This window comes from Anastrepha ludens, chromosome 5, assembly GCF_028408465.1.
Source record: "Anastrepha ludens isolate Willacy chromosome 5, idAnaLude1.1, whole genome shotgun sequence".
In the NCBI taxonomy this organism is placed as follows: domain Eukaryota; kingdom Metazoa; phylum Arthropoda; class Insecta; order Diptera; family Tephritidae; genus Anastrepha; species Anastrepha ludens.
The window spans coordinates 4,731,254-4,755,938 of NC_071501.1; the positions used below are offsets into that span (position 1 = coordinate 4,731,254).

At 37.0% G+C, this 24,685-nt stretch overlaps 6 protein-coding genes across 8 annotated transcripts in view; 2 read left to right on the forward strand and 4 right to left on the reverse strand.

The window, feature by feature from the left end:
* The window catches only part of LOC128865087 (protein spitz), a 46,844-nt gene extending 45,225 nt beyond the window's left edge, over positions 1-1,619 (reverse strand). The window contains exon 1 of the mRNA XM_054105039.1: positions 950-1,619. The gene's annotated coding sequence lies outside the window, so the exon portion shown is untranslated. The remainder of the gene's footprint in view (positions 1-949) is intronic.
* Positions 1-14,285, reverse strand: part of LOC128865089 (DNA-binding protein RFXANK) — a 56,750-nt gene extending 42,465 nt beyond the window's left edge. For 2 of the 3 annotated variants that reach the window (XM_054105042.1, XM_054105040.1), the window contains exons 1-3: positions 14,090-14,285; positions 13,283-13,573; positions 11,247-12,059 (exon numbers count right to left, since the gene is read on the reverse strand). In XM_054105042.1, the coding sequence (XP_053961017.1) occupies positions 11,297-12,059; positions 13,283-13,341 (822 nt within the window). In that variant the 5' untranslated portion in view covers positions 13,342-13,573; positions 14,090-14,285 and the 3' untranslated portion in view covers positions 11,247-11,296. Of the gene's footprint in view, positions 1-11,246; positions 12,060-13,282; positions 13,574-13,777; positions 14,041-14,089 lie in introns of those variants that run through there. The other variant, XM_054105041.1, reaches the window with a different exon arrangement.
* A 1,604-nt stretch (positions 14,286-15,889) lies between these two features.
* Positions 15,890-16,745, forward strand: LOC128863337 (NADH dehydrogenase [ubiquinone] 1 beta subcomplex subunit 9). Its single transcript, XM_054102456.1, has 3 exons — positions 15,890-16,110; positions 16,210-16,352; positions 16,421-16,745. The coding sequence occupies exons 1-3, from the start codon at positions 16,016-16,018 to the stop codon at positions 16,615-16,617; spliced, it is 435 nt and encodes a 144-aa protein (XP_053958431.1). The 5' UTR covers positions 15,890-16,015; the 3' UTR covers positions 16,618-16,745.
* Positions 16,746-17,042: 297 nt separating this feature from the next.
* On the reverse strand, positions 17,043-18,264 carry LOC128863338 (DET1- and DDB1-associated protein 1). The gene has a single exon (XM_054102457.1). The coding sequence runs from the start codon at positions 17,830-17,832 to the stop codon at positions 17,518-17,520; it is 315 nt and encodes a 104-aa protein (XP_053958432.1). The 5' UTR covers positions 17,833-18,264; the 3' UTR covers positions 17,043-17,517.
* Positions 18,265-19,316: 1,052 nt separating this feature from the next.
* On the reverse strand, positions 19,317-20,695 carry LOC128863336 (dolichol-phosphate mannosyltransferase subunit 1). The gene is made up of 3 exons (XM_054102454.1): positions 20,492-20,695; positions 20,206-20,416; positions 19,317-20,145 (listed from the first exon to the last, which is right to left on the reverse strand). The coding sequence occupies exons 1-3, from the start codon at positions 20,593-20,595 to the stop codon at positions 19,735-19,737; spliced, it is 726 nt and encodes a 241-aa protein (XP_053958429.1). The 5' UTR covers positions 20,596-20,695; the 3' UTR covers positions 19,317-19,734.
* A 765-nt stretch (positions 20,696-21,460) lies between these two features.
* LOC128863087 (centrosomal protein of 104 kDa) overlaps positions 21,461-24,685 on the forward strand; it is a 35,664-nt gene continuing 32,439 nt past the window's right edge. Inside the window, exon 1 of the mRNA XM_054102015.1 lies at positions 21,461-21,870. Within this exon, the coding sequence (XP_053957990.1) occupies positions 21,831-21,870 (40 nt within the window). The 5' untranslated portion in view covers positions 21,461-21,830. The remainder of the gene's footprint in view (positions 21,871-24,685) is intronic.

Sequence of the window (24,685 nt, forward strand, 5' to 3'; positions counted from 1 at the left end):
AATCATCGCCTAGACATGAAAAAGTAAACAAAGAGTCGTTAAAGCCGAATAAAGCAACAGAGAATGTGTGGAGAAACCACACCAACCAACTAATAAAAGTCAACTACTCGCGAGTGTTTCAGCCTTGCCAATTAGAGAAATTTCTCAATATTTTCGATACTCAAACTTAAACAAAAAATTAATACCGATTCGGTCAGAAAACGTTACAGGTCACAAGACCTTAAGTGGAATTAACCCTCAGAAGTTGAAATGCTCTTAGCAAAAAAAATAATGAAGTTAAGCTTGAATTGATAAAAATAATTTGTATACTTTTAATTTCTTGTACATTTACGTGCTCAGATCACGCCGACCGTATGAGAAGATATTAAGTGTAAAACAAAAATACAAAGGATCAATTTCGGAATGTGGGCAATACACACAAAAAATACGAGCACGTAAAATGTGATGCGCTTCGTCTCACCTATTAGTTGAGACACCATTTGTATGCATGCCCGTTTGTATGTTCTTAATATCTTTATTTTGTGCAGCTACCTACTTGTCTCTTCACTCTTCTTCAAAATATTTTAGCAAGCAAATTTTCGACTGATTGACTGGAGAACACCGAAAAAGGGAAGCGAATTGCTTTTAGTTTTCCTGAGACGGTGCGCGTTTATTTTTTTATTTCATTAGAGTGACGTATAGGGGAGCTGATAGTTGGCTTATATATGAATGTGTATATATACATATGTATATATATATCCATGGACACATGAAGATGAACACAATACGAGACGAATGAAATGTTAAAAAAATTGCATACTTGGGATGGTTTGCACTTATACGATGTACATATTTATATCGTTGCATGAGAAAAAATAAGACTCTTTGGAAAGAAAACTGACATTTGCACAAGGGGTTACGAATTTAAAAATAGCAAAAAGATTGTGTGAAAGTTTCTTAATCAACTTACATTTGCTCGACGAATGATTACTGCTGTGTGAACTGCTGCTGCTATGGCTGAGATAATTTTCACTTCCACGCACTCTTTGGCAAGGTCGATCGGCGGCACTTTCTCTGTAGTTTGGAGCAGATATTTTTCTACTTTTTCCTCGCAAGTTGAACAAATAGAATCTTCACGGCCTTAAATTGTCGTGCTAATCTTAGTGCAAGACCGCACTTGCTTGCTATTGTTAGTTACTGAACAGCGGCACTTCTGTATATACCAACAAATTGCGTAGTGATTCTTTGTTTTTACCGTGGTCTTTACTTGTATTTCTTCAAATTTAATTTTCACAGCACATGGAGTTTTTCGTTATTTTTTGGTATTTGGTATATTTCCGCTAATACATACACACTTGAATTTTTACATTTGTTCCTTAATACTTTATTGTTCACATATTTCAATTTTTCAATTTGGTGTCAGATATGCTCCTTCACCTACCTCGTTGTGTATGTTTGCTATACAACAGTGTAACAGTGGTAATCACCAACATTCGCCAGTGTACGCAGTATAATAAATTTACTTTTTTCAACCAGCAAGTAGACAACTTTCCTCTCCACTAATGAAGCAATGAAGCCACAGTGATGAACCAGCGGCCAAGAGCAGCGCAGTTTACAAACACGTCCAGCTAAATCGAATGTTCGAACCAAACAACCAGTGAGCGCCGTTAAAAACTGAACATAGCTGTTAACAACGGAGCCGACGACGAAGTTCGACATAAATGTCGGCAACGGCAAGGCTGACAACGACGACGACGACGACGACGACTGCAATGGTTTGCTCTCTTTATAAACAATCCCCCTTCAGTTCGATGGTCGACAGATAATGAAGGAACAGATAGAAAACCTAGCGATTGTGCAAACTAACATAAGCAATGAGGGGAAAAATGTAAACATAACAGCCCACAGAAATGTTGCGTTGAAAGCAATGTTGCTTAACTCTTTCATTCGAAATTGGATGTTTTGTATCAAATTGAAGAGCTACAAAAATAATTAAAAGTTAACTTTCCTGAATGAAAGAAATTCTATCACCATTCAAAGTATACATTGATGAGTTTGCAGAACCTTTAACCCGAAATGGCAATAATTGTGCATGCAAAAACAATAGGAACAATTAAAACCCTATGAAAATTCTACTGAAATTAACCGAATTCTTCGCACAATATTCTTATCCGGAAACAAATTTTACATTCAAGGCAATCACGATTTGGTGCAGCACCAAATTTCGTTCTGTGCGAGGTCCGTATATTTACATACTTCGATGTTGTTGTTATATTAATTCGGCCTTAACGCCGGTAATGGGTTGTGATCCTTGATCAGGCCGTATAAGTTAGTAAGTTGTTGTTATATTGTCTGCCAATGCTGTTTTAAATACATTGATATTTAATTTAAAAGAATCAAAGCATTGCAATTATTTTTAAATATTATATAGACCAGGTGGAATAGTATAAAATGTTTCAATTATTTTTTAAGTTTCTTGAGTTATTATTTGAGATTGTTTTCCGTTTTTTAAAATTAGATAGTACTTATAATCAAAAATGTTCGAGTATGATTGAACCAGCCTTCATGAGTCTCCTCGAGATTTCCAGTGTCATTCAATTTACAGCTTTATTTCTTCAACATAGACTTTGAAGTAATTGATGACTGTCGTGTTTTTTGCCCCCTCGCATCCAATAGATCAGATAGAGTTAGGGCTTGTGAATTGGAAGGATGAAAGCTTAGAAAATTTAGCAAAAGCCATTAACAGCAAAGAGTAAAGTAGGGTAACTCTTAACTTTTCGCATGTGTTGGCAATTAGCAAATGTATGCATCAGCGAAAAGAGTAGATTTACTACGATTTTGGAAAACCTAAAAAATCAAATACGCCACTACGTTTTGCTTACGAGCTATGATTTCTTTTGTGTAAAATTTAAATCGGGTAGAATTGAAATTAAAAAAAAACCGTAAATGGTTATATTTGAAAAGCTCCTACTCCTCCCCAAAGAAAAGAGATGGTAGTATGAATGCAATAAAAGCGCTGGAATCAAAGACACACTCGTCAAAAACAGTTCTAGAATGTTTTAAACTACTAGATGACGTATCTAAGTGCTACAAGGTGCACCTTATCTGGGTACCAGGCCACAGGGACATTCCAGGAAATTGTAAGGCGGATGAACTTGCAAGAGCCGGTACAACGCTCGATCTCGAACCGGATAAGGCGCTGATACCCATGCCTATAGCCACTTGTAAATTACTTATAGACAGGGAAACCATCAAAAAGGTAAATACAATCTGGCAAAACCTCACAACATGCGAACTAAGCAGACAGACATGGCCGAACTGGAACAGCGGTCGATCGAAGATCTTGCTAAGATTCAACAGGGAATCTATAAGAAAAATGATAGGTGTATTAACAGGTCATTGTTTAATAGGCAGCCACGCTAGAAGGTTAGGACTCCCATACTTCGATTTCTGTAGAAGCTGTCTAAATACAGAAGAAGAGGAAACAGTCAGACACCTTTTATGTGAGTGTGAAAGCCTAGCTAGGAGAAGGCTGCGCACCCTCGATACAGCATTTCTAACCGATGTAGCGGATATAGCCCATCTAAAACTAACGAAGCTCTGCTCGTTTATTAAAGCAACCGGATGGTTTGAAAGGGAACACGTAGAGTAAGGATAAGCTCCAGTGGTATCACAATGGACCTGCCGAAGGTCTAAGTGTGTCTTGCGACAACCACCCTACCTACCTACCTACCATGAATACCAAATTTAGTTAGCTGGAGTGAGCACACAATAGAACTTTTAAAAGCTCCGTTTTCACAACTTTGGATTTGCTTCTTATTATTTTTCTTCTCTGAAGTAGTTGAATATGCAGCTTTTGCGGACGGCGGTTTATATTTGGTGCAATGGAGTCAATCTTGAATGAAAAGTAAGTAAATAAATTGGGTAAAACTGCATATAAAGGTGGTTGATAACCCAAAAATGGATTTCTTATGACATCAATGTAGGTACCAAGGAAAAACAATCAGGAGCGCAAACATTTGCAACATAAAACGTCACAGTGTATCCCTACATCATCGAAAGAAAGAAGAATCAGCTTCGATTACAGGCAGAGAGGAATTCACACGTACAAAGGGAGGTGGCCATGACTACCAGATTACCGAATTGGTTTGGTGCTCTGTCGTAGAAAGATAAAATGCTATATTTTTCAACAAAAGCCACATAAATGGTCCGACTTCATTAAATCTTTTCAAAAATCCACTTGTTACTACTCTACAACTCAAGCAGTTTTCATTAATAATAGATGAATGTACCGACACCAGCTGTACAAACCGTTTAGTTTTAGCAGCGTGCACCGAGATAAACGCCGTATGAAAGGTAAATTTTGGCATGTTTGAACTGCAAGATGCATCCGCAAATTCAACTGTGTGTCTTATTAAAACATAACTAACCTTGGGTTTTTGCAAAACCGTCCCTTGAAATTTAGGAAAACTTGTGGAAAATTTTATAGGATTAATCAACAGCAGTTAAATTCGATAAATAGAATTCTTTTTTACTTAGAATGTTTTTTTCTTTGTCCAAGTGGGCCCCTCGCGTGGGCAGCCATTTATTCTATCCTGTCTTGAATTTAAAACTTCAGGAATATTTAAATGTAAGCTAAGCATCAGATTTTGAACAGAATATCAGTGCAAGCAACTGTAGGCCGTGAGCTAGAGCAGTGGTCTGCTTCGAAACATTATTTTGTTCTGTTGTCTTTTGAAGAAAAAAGTGAAAATATTATTGAAGTAAAATTTAAAATTTAGTGGGTAGTTTTAAAGAAGTCTGTAATTTTCGACTAAATACTCATTGTAACGAGGTCGGCATACTACTTCTCATACATTTATTTGTGGAGATAAGCGCAAAATTAAACTTCAGTGCTATATGAATGTTGAAGACATGAATAAATAACAATAAATGATTTTAAACTATAAGGAAAATTACAAATTTTTCGATGTTTATAAATGAGAAATGTTTGCATTCGGGGTACTTTTAAGCGAGAAATACTGTATTTTGTTTTTGCAATTTGTGGGTATAAATGTCAAAATCAGTAGATTATTTTCCACAAATCAGCTGCTCGCTCACATTGATATAAACAACAAAATTATTCTAAAAATTGAGAACGCGAGAGAAAATATATATATGGTAAATATATATAAATTTCATAACTACAGTTATTTTAGTTTATTTGCATTTTATCATCTTTTAACCGAAAGTATTCATTGCAGCAATCACTCGCTTTTCTCGCGCTGACACAACGCGAAAGTTGCAGGTATATGCATACATACATACATACAGTGGCTCAATAAAGAACTCGGACAAACCTTAGTTAAAACTTTGTATAAAAAACACTGCTAAAATAAAGGCAATTTGAAACAATATTTTTCGATTTCTAAATGCTTTATTTATATAATTTAAGAAATGACAAAAACATAAGATAAGTCGTGTGCACTTCTTTTACAATAACAAAAAACTTTCAAAATGAGGAGAATTCACGTCAAAAAAGAACTCGGACATGGAAATTAATTTTACTTTAAAAGCCAATAAAAATAAAAATTAATATTTTATGGGAAACCCTTTGGATTTAATAACAGCATTTAGTCGTTTCGGCATTGACTCCACCAAATTTCTGCAAACGGAAGGATCAATTTTAGCCCATTCGTCCTTAAGAGCAGCTTCGAGGTCCTTTTTGTTTGAAATTTTGTGATTTTTGAGTTTATTCTCCAAATGCGCCCATAAATGCTCAATGACGTTTATATCAGGGGACTGTGGTGGAGTTTCGAGCACTTTCGGGCAGTTATACATCAACCACAAGCGAACATCAAGCGCCTTATGCTTGGGGTCATTGTCTTGGTAAAAATAAAATTGTTCCTTTATACCCAATTTTTCAGCACTTTGAATTAAATTTCTTTTTAAAATTGAAAGATATTGCTTGTGATCCATTATGCCATCAACAAAACAAAGATTTCCGGGTCCGGAGGCGGACATACATCCCCAAACCATCACTGAACCACCACCGTGTTTAACAGTGGCACGCAGGTTTTTCTCTTTCAGCTCCTCATTTGGCTTCCTCCATACATACGACTGCCCATCTGATCTGAATATGTTGTATTTGTTTTCGTCGCAAAATATCACATCTTTCCAGAATTCAATGTCCTTATTTTTATGGGGTTTTGCAAAATTAATTCGCTTGTTTTTATTTTCCTTACTAATGTAGGGTTTTTTTCTTGCGACTCTGCCATTGAGGTTGTTTTTTCTTAGAACTAATCACAAAGTTTCTGGATTGCAGTCAATTTCAAGATGTTCTTTAACTTGTGTTGTAAGTTTTGGAGCACTTAAATGAGGATTTTCTCTAACTTGGTTTACTATCCACCGCTCGTTAGCGTCCGTAAAAAGCTTTGGTCGTCCTGTTTTCACTTTGTTTTCTACAGTTTTTGTTTCTTTAAAGCGTTTTATGGTGTCACATACAGTTGATCGCGGTCGATTTACAAGTCAATAATTATTTTTCGCACTTCCACCGAAGTTTGGCCACGTTGCCGACTCATTTTACAAAAAAGAAAACAGAAAATGCGTACTTGACACAATTTTCTTGACACAATTTACTTCCAAAACTGTCGATCGTTCCTCAATTAACTATATATAATTTAAAAAATGGGCACACGACTTATCTTATGTTTTTGTTATTTCTTAAATTATATAAATAAAGCATTTAGAAATCGAAAAATATTGTTTCAAATTGCCTTTATTTTAGCAGTGTTTTTTATACAAAGTTTTAACTAAGGTTTGTCCGAGTTCTTTATTGAGCCACTGTATGTATACACATGTGCAGGTAGGTTTTTGAGCCGTCTCCTAATGGTAGATGGTTTTCATGACAAGCTACATATTTCACGGCAGAGTGCACTTTCTTTCATTTGATGTTTAATTGGCAGCGAAAACTAATCAGCTGATTTACACCACTTTTAATAGATTCGCCTTGCGTCAGGCAAAAAAGATTGTATAGTGTGCCTTACGGCGTGTCATTAAGTTTATGCAGACATACGTATATTACATACATACTAAGTATGTAATCAAGAGTACTACACCGTCTAACTGTTAACTGGCTTCCAAGAGGTGTGTGCCAATTGTCTATGTGCAGGATCAATTTATAAACAAAAACCTTCGGAATGAGGGAAGTGTCATTCTAACTGACACCCAAGGCTTTGTCATCCTTCGAGGCTGAGTCCCCGCTAGCCCCTGAATGCATAGGGAAATTAAATTTGCTAGGAGCGCACAATCGTATCAGGTCATAGGGATACATCTGAGAGCGAACTAGAGCTGCGGCCGCGTACTAGTGGGATCCGAGTCCTTTTCCTTGGACAACATACCACCAAGGACGAGCCTAGAACTGTGTAGCTAAGGCTACGAGATATAAGCTGAAACCAAACTGCGTGGCTAAACCAGGCTAAGACTTTATTGGGACGGTGTAGTCGAAAGAGATTCAAGCAGCTCATAATCCTCCCTAAAGACCCCGACATACCCAACATATGTCCAGCATACAAAGGCAGACCGTACGATTCTAACCACCTTTCCACATGCTCCATCAAACTGACTCACATAACACACCTCTCTCTCTGGACCCATCCTGCCGAAACAGCACGTTTCCTGGGTCTACCGTTAGGTTAACTAGATGAAGACAACTTGTATCTACATTGCAGGTAGTTTAGTAAGCTGCTGCAACAACCTCCCTACGGACAAAATGAAAATGCTCACTGGCATTCTCACAGGTCACTGCAGATTGCACATCCATTTGCTTAGGCTCGGGACATGGTTCACCGACTCCTGTCGTCTTTAGGGCCCGTCCCCAGAAATAAAGCAATTTGTTTCAATACAAAATGTGGACTCTATTACCAGTATTCAAGGCGCATTCATCAAAGGTGGTGGTGGCACTAGGCCACATTAGAAATATCACAACAAAAGAAAAAGAAAAGTACGAACTATCTTGCACAGCCGGCAATAACTAGGCTAAAAGTTTATACAATTTGTGAACAAAAAAATTTATGTATTTCCGGAAAAAAATTTCAAAGATATTGAGAAAATAATACAACTTAAGAGTAATTTTTATGGAGCCTAGATATGAAGATTCCCTTCTACCTCTTTGCGGTAATAAACACCAAAATAAGTTGCGTTGCTTTACCGATATTTTTTGAAACTTCCAAAACCATACTAAGAACTACTATTTAAGTAGGCTCGCTCGCTAGCTGCCTTTTATGCCCATTTCGCTTTCACACTGCAAAGACAAAATCCATGCATACATGCTTTGAATACAACAATAAAGGTGATGGTACAACACAATGTACATTCATTCAGTCGTTGCACCGCTACAAAGCCTAATTTTCATTTCATCAATTAAAAATGCTCACCATTTCAATTCCACACTCGGACACGCTCTTCACAATTGCAACGGCAGCAGGAAGTGGAGCAAAAAACGCGCTGACAGTCATAGGCACGAGAGATATTTGAGAAGCAGACAATGATAGACGGTCTCAGGGCACAAGATGTCTGCATATACTCATTGGAGATCTCTATTTAGCATACAGCCTTGGACCAGCGTACGGCCAGGCGGGCGAACGTGCATATGGTTCAACAAGCAGCGGCTGCATTGCACGTAGTAATGAATGAATTGAACTGACTGTATTATTTCTCATTCACACACGTACTGACAGCGCAAACGATGTTCGTAAAAATGGGTAAGTGTGTGGGTGATGGCCGGCTGGATGCAGAATTGAGGTATGACGAGGAGGCGTTAGTACGTACTAATACATGAACATAGAGTTGTATTGGTAGAGTGTCTATCTATACATATTGTACACGAATGCTTATAATTGTGTCGTGGAATGCGTGGAATACTTATCATTTTTACTCGAAAGCTTATGAGGGCACTTATGTGACGAGCGGAGCAAATGTGTGCGGGCATAGCGTCTGACTGCAATTTTTACTGATAAACGGAAGTGCCACTTATGGGTCGTTCCTCCTTACCACCGCCATCACCATGACTACAGCTGCCAACAAGCTGACACAAAACATTGTATGTAAATACTCGTGTGTGTATAAGTTAAAAGTACTGTTTTTGCATAGAGGGCGCGTCTGAGGTGAATTCGCAAGTATATGGAAATGAATTGCACTTCCTGTCATGGTTTATTCAGGGCTATTCTACTTATTATGGGTAAAGATGTATGCTAATTTTAATAGGGTCTCAGTTTTAATAAAAAATTCTGTTTGAAGGTAACACATATTTCTAGATTAAGCATTTTATTATTTTGTTAAAAAGTAGCTGCTCCCTGTTGGAGATTTCAAAGCGCTTTTTCTGTGACAGCACAAACTGTTGGAAAAACTTTTTCTCTGTTCAGTATTACTCAATGAACTAACATATCCATTTGTTCGCAACAGAAGCAATTTTTAAATAACTTCAACTCGAACTTCAAAACAAAACAACAGCAAATATTAATGTTTTACATCTTTCTCCATAGCCACTCGTGCAGAAGAAAATCCCAAATGCTCCATTTACAATTTATTACCAAACACTCACATTTTCGAACATGCAGAGCTACTTGCAAGGCTATTGGCAACGATCTCAAAGGCAGTACATTTTGGCACATTTGTTTTAAGTTTTTCGATCATATTAAAAGATTTTTCAAACAGAGGTGTTATTTTGACATTCAAAGAAAAATGCTATTTTTTAATATAAATGATCGGATGTTTATTTCATTGTAAAGAGGAAGGTATGCCGTTAATAGTGGAAAATAACATCAGGCAAATGACCACCGTTGGCGATGCCGATGAAATCGATATCATCGGACTTAACAACCGCGCTGTTAGTTCTGCCTTCTCCAAACTGGATAAAGAGGCAAAGAGAATGGACAAAACGAAGTACCTCCTGTCTTCAAAGAAACAGCACTCGCGTATCGGCATCCACGTCACTGTAGACACTTATAATTTCTAGGTTGTAAAAGACTTTGTTTATTTAGGAACCAGCATTAACACCGATAACAGCCTTGAAATCCAACGTAGAATCTCTCTTACCAACAAGTGCTCCTTTGGACTAAGTAGGCAACTGAGCTGTAAAGTCCGCTCTCGACGAACAAAACTACTACTCTACAAGGCTCTCATCATGCCTGTCCGAACGTATGGCGCAGAAGCTTGGACGATGACAACATCCGATGAAGCGACGCTTGGAGTGTTTGAGAGAAAGATTCTGCGTAAGATTTTTGGACCTTTGCACGTTGGCAACGGCGAATATCGCAGGCGATGGAACGATGAGCTGTATGAGCTTTACAACGGCATAGACAGAGCGCAGCTTATAAAGATCCAGCGTCTTCGTTGGCTGGGTCATGTCGTCCGAATGGATACAAACGCTCCGGCTTTGAAAGTATTCGATGCTGTACCAGCTGGTGGTAGCAGAGGAAGAGGAAGACCTCCTCTGCGTTGGAAAGATCAGGTGTAGAAGGACTTGGCTTCACTTGGTGTGTCCAATTGGCGCCGGTTAGCACGAGAAAGAAACGACTGGCGCGCTCGGCAAAAATCGCGTAAGCGGTTATCGCGCCAATTAAGAAGAAGAAATGACCACCACGACCACGCTTACAGGAAACTTTTCCAGTAAAAGATCAATGGCTGTCACTACAGTAACATTCCCCAAAAGTCAATGCATTGGTTGTTGTTGTTGTTGTAGCAGTAACTTTATGCATTTGTCATGTTTTATGCTGTTTGCACAAAAAGAAAAATTATAATCGAAAGACTACCACATACCTATATGGACCACCTTGTATATACATATATATAAAATTGGCGCTTGCACACTTTTTGGGTGTTTGGCCGAGCTCCTCCTCTTATTTGTGGCATGCGTCTTGAAGTTGTTGCACAAATGGAGGGACCTACAGTTTAAAGTCAACTCCGAACGGCAGATATTTTTTATGAGGAGCTTTTTCATGGCAGAAATACACTCGGAGATTTGCCTTTGCCTGCCAAGGGGCGACCGCTATTAGAAAACACTTTTTCTTTATTTTGGTGTTTCATGGAGATTTGAACCTACATCTCCCGAGCCAACCCATTCGGCTACGGCGGCCCCACCTAGTATACAGCTTGCAAATTAACAATATTTTAAAGAGGTGTGTTATAACTATATTAAATTTTTATACAACGGTGAAAACACTTACACTATGTAACACTTCCGGTATATTTTGTCGGATATTGATTTATATATAATTCGCCAAACTTACCTAAATTTCAATTTATTTATCTTCTTCTAGAAATATTTTAAGGCTCACATTCAGAGCAACAACAGCGCGCTTAAGAACTGCTCCAGCACTGCTTGCGCCAAGACAGCTCCATTCTCCACAGCCAAGGAATAAGCTGTGTCCCCATTCTCATTCGATAGCGTCATATCCGGATCCTTGGCTAGTAATTCATTGCACGTATGCGGGTGATTTCCTGCTGCGGCGTACATTAATGCAGTGTTGCCTACAATGTCCATGTGCGTCGCACAGGCACCATGCTCCAGCAACAAACGCACCACATCATTGTGACCACCGCAAGCAGCAAGCAGCAGTGGGGTTACCATTTCAGGTGCCTCTGCATTTACATTAGCGCCAGCATCCACCAGCAAACGCACTGCAGCCAGTTGGCCATAGTAAGCAGCCCAATGTAGAGCAGTGAAGCCTAAAGCATCTTTAAAATCAATGTTGTGAGCATTTCGCTCGAGTTCTAAGCGTACTTGATCGTCGGTGATCTCACCTTGACCCGCACGCTCGTGAAAAGATAATGTGACTTCCACTGGACAAAAGGTTGCTTCAGTATTGCCGCGCTGTAAATTCGTAAGCACAGTGGCTTGTGGGCGATACGGAAGAAAGGCACTTTTACGTTTGGGCGTACCACTGCTGCCATTACCACCGCCGGCGGTGGCACTACCACTCACATCGGCTTGCTGTATGCTGGCCGAAAAAGAATATAGCGAAGTAGGGGTGGATATGGGTGTTGTCGTGGTTGAATTGGGTGATGGTGTATCCGCATTCAGTTGCATATGCCATTTGGAACTATCAAATAGAAAAAGAACTCAATAAACTTGGTGTGAAGTCCTGATTAAAATTAAACATATAGACTTATGCTAGTTTATACTTCATCTTTTTTAGGACTGGTATGCAACTTTTGGCCTGTATTCGATTACTTCATAAACTACACATAAACCAAAAAACGCGATTAACATATTTCGAAACCGGATTCTGATAAAGGAAAGCGCATTACCAGCAGCATTTTCATATTCTTCAATACTTTAAGTTACACTATCGAAATGTGGCAACTGTCAAAACAAAATATTGCTGAAAAGGGAACTCGAATTTTGAAGACCCCGTATTTGTAACGTTCTTGAACTCGGAAGTTTACTACAACATAATAAAGAATTTTTTGGAAAAAAAGGTTTGGAATTTTTAAAAGCTTTTAAATTTTATATCTAAAACAATAGCAAATTCGATACACAATTTCGGTTAATATACAATAAAAATGCTTCATATTTTTTTTAAATGGCGCAAATACCTATCTAACACTATCCCTTACATACATACATACCTATGTATGTTTTACCATTAAATGACCGAACATAGCAGTTCTCGAAATTCATTGATTTTCTTGCAAATAAATTGGATAAAGGTTATAAATTTTTATCTTTTTGCTTATTAGGATTTGCTTAGGATTCATGGGTCTTGTAAGCCACCGTGTATTTATTCTTAAGTTTTATATGGTATGTATGTAGATTTCAATTTATTAACCAAGATAGCATACATACATGATCTTAATGATGTAGTTTTTAAAGCCATACAGCCATCATACACACTTGGGTATGTTACTTAGTTATCTATTTAATTAGCTCGAAGAATGGCAGTCAGCTACCGCATAAACAAACATCGGGTATCACGCTAATATATCAATCCACATAGTTGGCAACACTAGTTAACATAAATGCCAGCGAGCATAATTTGTATAACACTACTGTTACCTTACCTCCTCATCTGCAAATCATTTCAAGCAAAATATTATTCTAAGATATTGCTTTCACCCCTTAATACTTAAATACTCTAATTCATTTCAAATCATACTAGTTACAACACAAATACACCCAGTTTTCTACGACTTTAAAAACGGCGGCAAAATTCTAATTACAAATGCCCCACCTACGGTGAAAAAGAAAAACCAGAATGTTCTCTTTCTAACCATTTCTCCTAATTCATTCACCAACGCACACAATAGAATTTCTCCTACTTACCGACTCTGCTCGTCATCTGAATTTGAGTTCGTCGCTGGCGAATTCGCAGCTGAAGACATGTTCGAACCGTTGCCTCTCTTCGGTTCTCTGACTCGTTAGTTTGATATACAGCTTTTTTTTCTGTTTGAAATTCGTATTTTCTTTCACAAACCAACTACACCAACCGCACCAATACAAATATCGGCAAGACTGAAAACAGAAAATGCGACGTCAATTTGAACCTGTAGCCGGCCAGGCGATTCGGTTGTTTGTTGTAGTCGACTTCGAAGTTCGAACTTTAATGTGAATGAACTGTAAAGACGTAGAAAGAATGAAATGAAAAATGCCAACAGAAACTAAAAACGAAAAAAAAAACAAAGTTGTAAAAGAATGGCGAGAATGAAAATGGGCAAATAAGATACAAGGTGAACAGTGATTTCGCTTCGAATACGTCAATAAACTGCGCGCCATTTTCCGCCCCTCAGTTTACAATTAACATCGAAATTATTTTCTAACACTGTATATAACCGTATAATAATTTTGCAACTACTCTTTTCTCGTAATCGCAAAAATGGCCGCTCCAACAACTAATATGAATAAATATAGCAACAAGGGTCACGAGCAAATGTACGGTGGCAGACGAGGAGGGAAGACGAACACGATGCAGATGATACCATTCCTCCGCCCATAGCCGGCGCAAACAAAAAAGCCCACTTTGTAATTGCAATTCTTTCAATACAGACGAATAAAATGCACAATTGGAATGTACTCAAGCGGTTACACAAACCTAAAAGTCTGCAAATTCACTAATTTGAAGTTTACACTCACCAGAATTTCATTGAGAAACGTGCAGTTGTCGTTGTCGGTGTCGCTGTCGCTGCCGCCGACGTTGCTGCTATCCAAGCTATTGGCTATCCGAGCTCACGGAAGAGAAAATGTGCAGAGGCAGAGATTGTCAAATACTTTATTTGACATTCTCCGGCAACGGGTAAAATTAAGAATTCTTTGATACGGTACGACGAAGTGAGGTATAATATTTACGATATAAGGTAAGTATACCAAAGAACGTACATACGGTAAGAATATTCAGCACAGTTCAAGGAGAGTAAAGCAATTTCCACAGTGTTTTCTTTAATTTGACTTACCGGTACCGATTTAAATTCTTGTATGGCTTTGGATCAAAGTACTGCCGCATTGGGAGGTCGGGAATGACCGCAGGTGAGTGGTAAGTATACAAAATTAATTAATAAAAATAATACTGTGTGATACTATATTTATTGAATTTATTGACGTTATATTTCACTACAAATAGACAAAAGTATAATGACATCATTAATAATATGACCTGACAACCGTACGACTAAGATCATAATGACGTTTGTATGTAATCGCGAACATCCAGCATGAGAAGATATTTCACTACCATTACGAATCATTATTGTAGTACATTTACTGTCTACTGTTACAAAAATACCAACATTAATAAATACTGAACCTCTAATAAAATTTTAATATTATGAATAAACGAGTTTTAAGATACATATATTCAAAATCAATTGTATTTCAATATCACTGGTCTGGGAAGACTTTGAAATTTAGTAGGTACCTGTACGAATAACTGAAAAGAGTGTTAATGGCTGATTTTTTAAATTTTACAAATATATGTATGTATGTACTTAATTTTGTGTGCATGTACGTAATAATTTCGACGAAAACAAATCCCACATTCATAAATGCATAGATGTCATGCCAAACTAAAACAATTTATACATAAAAAATGCATTCGTTTTGTTAATTAATGATAGTGTCTGTCAGCTTTTCATAACCGCATCAATAAACACTTCTCCATGCTGCACAATTTTGCTCATGAATGTGATAGTTCTATGCTTTTCTCCCCAGAAAATTTACAAGAAAGGGGAAATTGAGAGCGAGAAGTGATATTTCAATTTATGTTTACCTTTTTGATACGAAAACTTGGAAGTTTTGCTCACAGAATGCTCATACAATGAATAACAAAAGCTAAATTTTTAAAAATCTGTAGTAGAAAAGTTTAAATAGAATAAGAACTTCATGTTTTGCGGTCTTTTACTTTTTTGCGATATTTGAAATTTTTAGAAATTTTTTTACTGACTGATTTTACTGAAAAAATACATTTATTAGATAGATAGATAGATTTAAGAAGGTACGCACTCCGACCTCAAGATTGTTGTTGTTGTTGTTGTTGTATCAACAAAAACATTCCCCATACATATACGGGGAGTGCTGCTGTAGTGACAGTTCTTGGCCGGATAGATTGTAAATCCGGGTCATTCTGGCAAAGTAGAATCGACTGTCGGGGGAACGCCGACCTAAAGGTCTTTTGTGCCCTCTATAATTGTTGCGCTTTACGTTATACTGCGTTACATAAGTTATTTATTATGCAATACATTTTTTACAAAGTATTAGACAAATCATTTCCAATTAAATATGCAACAGATTTCTGACCCCTCCGTTTCGACAGTCAAAACATATGGTGAAGTCTCAAGATACGGTCTCACATTTTACGATCATTTTATTTCACAGAGTTGTTGCTTCTTTAGTACTGCCAACTCTAAATTTCACAATTTGACATTTATCGTTCGCTCTATATTCATGTAGTCAGCTGTTTTTGCGTGCACTGTTTGTCAAATTAGACAACCGTAGAAAATATTTTAGTCGAGAATTTTTACGAAAGCTTTAGAAACGTAACAAATATAAAGATACGTTAAACAAAAAATGTCGGTACCGTTTGTTGTACGGACGCACTCACGTCAAGTATGCAGCCTTTACAAGCGGGCACTGCGAAATCTAGAAGCTTGGTACGATCGCAAGTATGTGAAGTCCCATTATACCCATCAAGGCATTTAATAAAGAGTTGTTATGTAATTTGCTGACATTTGGAATTTTCTAATACAATGCGTCTTTTCCAGAAACATTTTTCGCTACAGAGCGGTGCTTCTGCGTCAGCGTTTTGACAAAAATCGTTGTGTGACCGACATGGCGGAAGCAGCGCGATTGCTAGCCGCTGGCGAGCAAGAGCTATTTGAAACGAAACATTTTCAACCAAAGTTCTGTAAGTGAGAAAAGATTGGTGTGAAAGGAAAAGTAAAAGAGTATTGTTTCGAACTTTGTTTTTGTCAGTTGCCAACAGTGCTGGTGGTTGCGCATTTGAACGAGAGGTAATTCCGCCTGATTGGGTTCTCGACTACTGGCATCCGTTAGAGAAGGCACAATATCCGGAATACTTTGCAAAACGGGAGCAACGCAAGAAGGAGTTTGTTACATGGTGGGAAAAACAGTACGGCAAACCAGATCCCAAGGACTTAGGACACCATTGAGTCTAAGCCAAATAAAAGTAAGGTTAAAAACGAAATATTGTGCAGTTAGATGAAAACAACAGAAAAACGGATATATAAACATCATGCAACAATACAGAATAAAGGAAAACTTATTCAAAACTTAAAAATGTATTTTTCCTTTCTTAACTAAGTGTATAAATTTGTGCATATGCAAATATTTGAGTAACGATTTAAATTATAAATTAGAGCAGAGCATAAGTATGGTTCCAATAAGACTTGGAATCACTATAGTTCTTAGTATACTTTTTCTCCTAGAATTGTCATATGTATGTAGTTTTGACTCATAAAAACCGTCTGCTGTTCGAAGGTTTCATAAAGCTGTAAGTCGCTTCATTCTGTGGTAAAATATCAAGATGCACACCTCAAGTAAGAGCAGTATTATTTGTTGAAATAAAACAGTATAGTTCTGATGTGTGCATGTGCGAATTTATTTTTTGTTACAAGTTATTTCCAAATATTTCTTATGTGTGACTTGCGACTCTTACAAAACTTCTTACATTCATACATTTAAAAAAGGATATCTTAATAACTAAGATGTAATGGCTAGGCGCAATGACCGCACCATATTTGAGAAGCTTGCAGACTGTTAGGTGTGTTGCATTAAATCGTTTTCATGTATCAAGATTTATCGGAAAAATATTTTTTTATGTTAGTTATTATTCTTTTTCGATGGTGAAGCTGAAAGTTGCGATGAAATCTTACTTAAAATTTTAATTAAACAAGTTTTTTGCTGGAATTTAGTGCAAAACAAAATAAAAAATTACGGTTCAATAAATGAAGTCAGATTATATATCCACAAGTCTTAGCGCATTTGTGCTGCGCTGAACGCCCCACCTATTTCAATTCTCACAATCCACTTCTTTTCTTTGAAAAGCTATTTTAATTCATTTCGATATGTTCCAATCGTGGACGTTTTTTACAACTATTGTTCGCTGTACCATTACCTACATTTCCATCGATGTTATTGTGTTCACGCTTCCGTGGGAGTGTCTTCTTATCCCATTGCTGTTTGAGATACCTCAACAGTACACATCGCTTATCCATTACAATATACTGCTCCGACGGCACTTCTTCTGTGGGTAGATATACGGAAGGTCGTTTTTGCGATGTCCGAAGTCCTTGTTCCATATTAAATTGCGAAAAGTTCTGTGCATTGTGACTGGGAAGGTCTTTCAGGAAGTTTGCTATCGACATTTTGCTTGCTCACAATAGGAAGCGTCACGTAATTTTATTGCAAATGCAACTGGGCGGGTATTTTTGAAGGTAAGGAGTCTGGTTTGCAATGTATTTGCAATAAGTCTGTGCTCCTTTTACGGTTGTGGTATATTTATGTTGAACCACGCAATAATTGTTATCGCTACCGTAGCAGCAATTTACGCCTCCACTGACCTCGTACTGCTTATTCAATATATTATCAAATTTAGAAAATCAGAAGATCGAAATTCTTTGAATTAAGATGCAATCGAAAATATTGTGTGCTTTCACGATATTTTAAGAGATTTTCTTTCTCTCGTTCTACTCCTATAACTCGGAAATTTTTTAACTTTTATGTGACTGCTTGTGGATTAAGCTTTATTGTTGTTTTTTTGCGATTCCGTCTTTTGACACAACTTGCTTATTTGCAGAGATGTTGGAAAATATTAACAGTGCTGCAATTTTTAGTATCTCCTTTTGACAATATTATGACATATAAAAAGGGGTATTCGCAATGTATGACAAAATTATGCAATTGCAAAGAAAAGTATATTCCCCGGATTTTGAGCAGCTTTTATTGAATTAAAATCCAAATGAGGAACTAAAGAAAAACATGAATGATAGACGACAAGAAAGAACTTGCCAGAAAATACGGAATACCACATCTAGAAATTATTTAGTTACAGGGATATATGCAGAGGTGCATGTGCACAGCTATTCAGTATTAATATCTGTTATGCATTCTTCGCACAAGTTCGCATAGCTTCTTAGAAGTTTGCACAATCGTTTATAGAAATTAGTACGTCTTAAAAAATGAATCGTATTACACTTACAATTTTCGGATACTATTTATACTTTCCATGCACATCTGTATGTTGCTATTGGTATCACAGAGTTTGAAATGCCACTTAACAAAACTTTCTGCAAAATGTAAATTTAACAGTTGCTAGTTGTGCTGCCATTATTTAACAATCCAGAATTATAGAAAGTCGTTTTATTTGAGAAAAATCTAACAATATATACTGTAATGTTGTAATAATGTTTTCCAATGACGTGGAGGATATTTCATCATATTGATTTAGCTATGGTCAATACATTTTGAAATTGCGTACCATATAGAAAGTACGACTTCTACAAACATTTTGCTTACCTCAATCTCCGAAGTATCCAGCAAACGAAATTTATTTTTCTTCGGCTGCCCTTTCTATGTGCGGTTTTTCTCTTTTTTATTTGTCTTACTGTTTATTTTTGTTTTGTTTGTAAAATTAAGGTTGTTATTGTTTTTTTTTTCTTTATACGAAATTCATCCATGTATTCAAATATCAACCAGAGTTGCTAATTATAGCATCAGTATGCAATGGATTTTTGGTCTTGCAGATTTGTTATGGCATGTCATATGAAAATTTGTATATTTTATAATATAATATTTATGTAATAATTTGCTATGGAATAATGCAAGACAATTTGTATCGAATTGGGAGTAATATGGTTGTAAATAAAATAGCAATTTTTATTTTTGGAAAGAATAAAAGTTGCCATAAATATGATACACAATTTCATTTAAATTTCTTCAACGACTGGCTTTACATTAGTTATTCTGTCAATCCATTTTCGGTATTTGGTACTTGTAACGGCAATGACGACTTCCATTCCATATTTCAGCGCTTAAACCGTCACTGAATGGTTGGTGTAACATTTATCCACCATTAACAAAATTTTCGACAAATCACGATGTTATTTTAGCTGCCAAGGTCATAAAAAATCGTTAGCTTAAAGTGTAATGCAATTTGCGGCAGAAAATATATAAAACCCAATACGTAATACATATTCCCGTTCTTTTAATCTATTTTTCGACTTATAGTGTATTCCGGTTGTAGAGAAATATCGCTATATACAGAACTTTTATGTTGTAGCAAATAAGTATAACAAATTTTTGGCAAATTGTATTATCTCCGTACCGCCAAGCTTTGAAGTACCATAAACGCGGTCTACAAAAGTTATGGGCACCTCACCAATGCTGAAGCCATGCTGACGTGCACGCACTAACATTTCCATCTGGAAGACGTATCCCTTTGACACACAACTGGAAATACATTTCTCAAGAACATTCTTTTTGTATAGACGAAACGAGCCCGTCAGGTCAGAGGCATTTGGGCGGAGCAAAATTTGAGAAAGAAAGTTGGCACCACGAGAAATAAGCTTGCGCTTAAAATCCCAACCATAAACTCCACCATCGCCACCATACCGTGTACCAGAGACTATATCGTAATCTTCCTTCGCTTGCAGCTCAATGAACTTGGGAATGAATTTGGGCTGCAAATAAAGAAGTTGCATATTTTAACAATTGGCTATGCTAAATTTTAAAACTCTTACATGGTGACTTAAATCGGCGTCCATTATAATAATAAAATCTCCCGTCGCATGCTTGATGCCATGTATATAAGCAGTACCAAGACCTAATTTTGACGCACGCGGCCGTAGTATTATTGTCTCTTCGCCATAGATTTTCTGCAGATCTTTAGCAACATCCAAAGTGCCATCAGGACTACCGTCGTCAATTATAATAACTTCATATTTAAAACCACTAAAGTATAGGAAGAGGATTTGCTGTTAATACTTAATAGCTGTTGGCCTGAAGGCTGAAATGGCCAGTACTTACCTTTCAGTGAGATATTTGACAATGAGCCAAATTATAATAGGCAAATTCTCCTTTTCGTTATATGTAGGCAGCAATATGCTGTATTTACGTTCACTGGCGAGCATATCGCTTCTATTTAATATTTTGTCCTTAATTTAATTGTAAGCTGTTATAAAAGTACACAAACCTACACAACCGGCTGACGTGTGTTCTGAACACAATTTGGTACGTTGCCATACTTCTAAATGTTACCCCTATTTATTTATTTTAATGAATTGAAAATAGCAAACAAAAATTATCTGTTTACAATATTTTTCACATAATTACATTGGAAAATCACTGCTTTGAGTGCCTTTTAGGACACAACTTATAAACAATTTAAAATAAAAAGTTTCACGATAACAGTGGCAGTATATTAATATTATAGCTGCTCAAAGTTTTGATGCCACTGTTGCAGCTCAAAAAGTGTTGCTTTCTTCGTAAATTATAATAACTTTTGTACTATTTTATAGATGGGACTCCTAGTGACTTTATTAATTGAATAATTTTAACAGAGCTCTACAATATAAATCCAAAATAAGTTCCCCAAAATTAAAAACGCACTTATTTTTCATATCACCACTATGGAATTACATAACTATTGTTGAATTTACCTGTACATTATAAAAAATGTTTTTTTGTTTTTGCATATCGCGCAGTTTTCGATAAAATTAAAATTTAAACACTTCATTTATTGCTAATTTTCCAGACCAAAAAAATCTGATTTTGAAACTTTCGATTCAACCCCCACCACGCATAGCCCAATGAGCTGCTCCAAACAAAAATAATAATGCACGTGCATATGCAGCACATAAAAACACCGCTAAAGGAAAACAAAATACAGCTGTTTTTGACATTGACTAAAGGCGCATGTGTCAGTTTTGTTGTTACACAAATGTCATGCATGCTTTGATATAACTTTTAGAATTTATAATACAAATTGGGGTGGAATATGGCAGTTGCTTAGTGAGCGGATACCTGCGCGTACTTATATATTCGGGGCAGTTAAAGTTAATAAAGAAAAGCTTACTTGAGTGGGTACACGGTGAAATTCCAGCACAAGGCGTTGAAAATTGATTACAAAGAAAAGTATTATTTCGCTTTGCACACGAGTATATGATCAAGCAAATAAAAATAAATCAAAAGAATAAAAAAAAAGAAAATGAAAATGTGTATTTAAATAAGTGAGAAAAGGAAAGCTAAGCCTTTTAGTGCACCTCAGAAAATAAAATAACAAATACGAATAGTTATTTGTAGTTTTTAAAATAATCCTTGAATAAAACAGAGTTGATTGACAAATTTGCTGCTGCAAAAACAGATAATGGCTAAAAAGATACCATTTAATGTCGTTTTCGCATCCGGTAAGTTTCGAAAATTAACCGAAATTAGTTTTACAATAAGTCAACATTCGCATTAGCCAGTGGACGATGGGCACAATATTTTAGGGAAAATTCCACTAGATCAACTCCGTGATGCGTAATCATCTATCTATGAGAATAACAGTATGTCGCTTAACTGGAGAAATCGATAAATCGCCATCCTGCCCCAACGACTGTTATTCAGGCCAACACCAGCCAATGCACTTATTTACTACGGAGAGATTTTACTTTATATTGTATCGGGGCATTGAAAACTGACTCTATGCTATTATTTTAAAAGTGTGAAGTAAATATGCACCTTTTTAGAAAAAACACAGAGGTAGCAAATGTGAAATATTGCATCCTATTACTTCAAGTTCGTCCAAACTTCATTCTTGATTTATTACGAATTTGTATGCCACACATTAACACTTCCCCATAAGCAAGTTTTTATAAACGGGTAAACGGATGTGTTGTGTTGCTGGAAATGTGCGCTGTCAGAGCCGTTTACATATTTTCGGGCAATATACTCGTACACGTACAATAAACAAGTATGCACCTGGGCATGATATGCTCTACCAATTTCTGTGCTACGACCCCTTCCTTATAAATAATTTATGCGCTGAAGCACAAAGAACAATAACAAAAAGCAAATGTTTGTATGCGCGATACAGGACTTTTATATGTTGTTTGTGCGCACATTCATGCATACCTTTCGTAAGTAGCTATGTCGCATATGCATTTGTAAATATTTAATCGAAATATATAAGTAAATTACTAATTTCTCTGAACTTACTATATTAACTGTCAATGAATTTCAGTAAATGCACAAGTAACTTGATGAAATTTTTCTAATAATCATAAATATAATTAAACTCGTTTATTAAAATTGCTTTTCTGCTTTAGTTCGAAATATTTTATTTAAAAAATTACCATTAACTCTATCTCAGATTTGTTTATTTTTCCGAAGGCATAGTAAATTGGAAACCAAAAAGCCGTGTTTCTCGAATTTTTAATTTTTTGAGTTATGCCATTCTACCAGTAGACGAGCATTATAGTGCGTCAAGTCAATCAATGTTATTATTTTCTCATAAATTCGAACCTTAATTAGAATGATTCATGTAGATTTTATGTAAATTAAATTTTCTGGCACAAATTCAGTAATAAATTTGTTCGATTTGTGACACCCATGGGTGTTTCAAAATTTAATTATCCAAATGGTCTTGTTGCTTATTAATAAACCAAGTGCGCCTAAAAGATGCAATCTATAAACGTATACAGCTGCAGGCTTGTTTGTGTGTTACCTACACAAATATTGATACTCTAACCGATTTCAGCGATATGGCCAAGGACTGTCACTCCAGCAGCATTCCCCGTATGTAAGCATGGGGAATGTTTATGCTACTACAACAACAACAACAACAACAACTCTAGGTTAGGTTAGAAGGCCTGCTGTTAATATGATATATTCAGTGATTCAGTGATTCGGGTATTCGGCGAAGACGCCAGATAGTGCTCCACTGGCCATTTTTGAACTGTCAGTAAAGATTGAGATTTCATCATCTAGCTTAGCACGATATCAGATGTCCAGTTACTTTTGTTTGGGATATATACATAAGTGTGTATGTATGTATGTATATGGTATATTTACTTACATAGTTTTGATGGGAACCGCTGGGTTATGCGTAAATTCTATTGGATTGATGTCGGGTGGTCGAACCCGAACATGAACTTATTTATACATTACATTATAATTCTTTTTTTTTAATGAAGTTAGTTTAATTAATTGAATCCCAGTAACTGGTTAAATCTGCCTCTCCATCTGTTTTCCACAACAAAGTTCATCGCTTCTTGAACAGTATACACCTCCGCTTGAAACACAGATGTATGCATTCCAAGAGCAAAGGCAGTTTTGTCCTGCTGGATTCCACATAGACCCCAGAGCCGGAGCCGTGCTCGGTCCTGGAGCCATCCGTGAAAATGCGAAAACAGTGTTTGCCGAGCTCTTTTTCAGAGTTTGACCACAACTGAGCCTCTGGCAGCACCACAGGCAGGACTATATGTATCTGCAGCGACAGCCAAGCTGCGCTCATGGCCTAAGACAGCCCCCCAACAACATCAGGGGTAGTCGAGCCCTGTAAATCCAGGCTGAACTACCCTATGATCAGAAAGTACCGGGAATGTTTAAATAAAACAAAATTGTATGCCCATATTTCCGGCCGGCCAGGCAAATACTAATGATCCGATGGCGCTAAAAAGTGACAGATGTGTGTCTTACAGTCCTACCAACATAAGAAAAAAATATGGACCGGATCCCACGAGCGCGGTTCGTTTAAATTAAACATTCCCAACTTTTTTGTCCCGGAGCCCGTTCTGCCATTCCCTTCTGCAGCCTTCAAAGTCACGGTTTCAAATGGGTTACTTCAACCCACAAGCGAGCTTGGCAGGCTGAACGGGGCTGCAGATGGACAAAACTGATTTTATCTGTCATGTCCGACCGACTGTAAGCAGCTGGTTGGACTGATGACAGGCCACTTTCTGTAGGCAAAGCACATGGAAAAGGTTGGCATATCAGACAGTGTACTCTGCCCAGCATGTGGAGAGGAGGATGAGACGGCGAACCACTGCCTGTGCGTCTGCCGCACCTTCGCTCGAATCAGGTTTGAGGTCTTGGGCACAGATGTGTTAAGAAGCGACCACCTTGGCTCCTTGGCACCACAAGATCTACTCAGATTTCTTCGGAGATCGGGTAGATTTAAAGAAAATTAAAAGGGAATCCGAGTGCAGTACAATGGACTTAATTGTTTCTGAGTGCTGC

Coding starts and splice junctions, on each gene's coding strand:
- LOC128863337 (XM_054102456.1), top strand. CDS start 16,016: ATGTCGGTACCGTTTGTTGTACGGACGCACTCACGTCAAGTATGCAGC. Junction 16,111..16,209: donor GAAGCTTGGTACGATCGCAA/GTATGTGAAGTC, acceptor CGTCTTTTCCAG/AAACATTTTTCGCTACAGAG. Junction 16,353..16,420: donor ACATTTTCAACCAAAGTTCT/GTAAGTGAGAAA, acceptor TGTTTTTGTCAG/TTGCCAACAGTGCTGGTGGT.
- LOC128863338 (XM_054102457.1), bottom strand. CDS start 17,832: ATGTCGATAGCAAACTTCCTGAAAGACCTTCCCAGTCACAATGCACAG.
- LOC128863336 (XM_054102454.1), bottom strand. CDS start 20,595: ATGCTCGCCAGTGAACGTAAATACAGCATATTGCTGCCTACATATAAC. Junction 20,417..20,491: donor GTCAAATATCTCACTGAAAG/GTAAGTACTGGC, acceptor CCTATACTTTAG/TGGTTTTAAATATGAAGTTA. Junction 20,146..20,205: donor ACGCCGATTTAAGTCACCAT/GTAAGAGTTTTA, acceptor CTTTATTTGCAG/CCCAAATTCATTCCCAAGTT.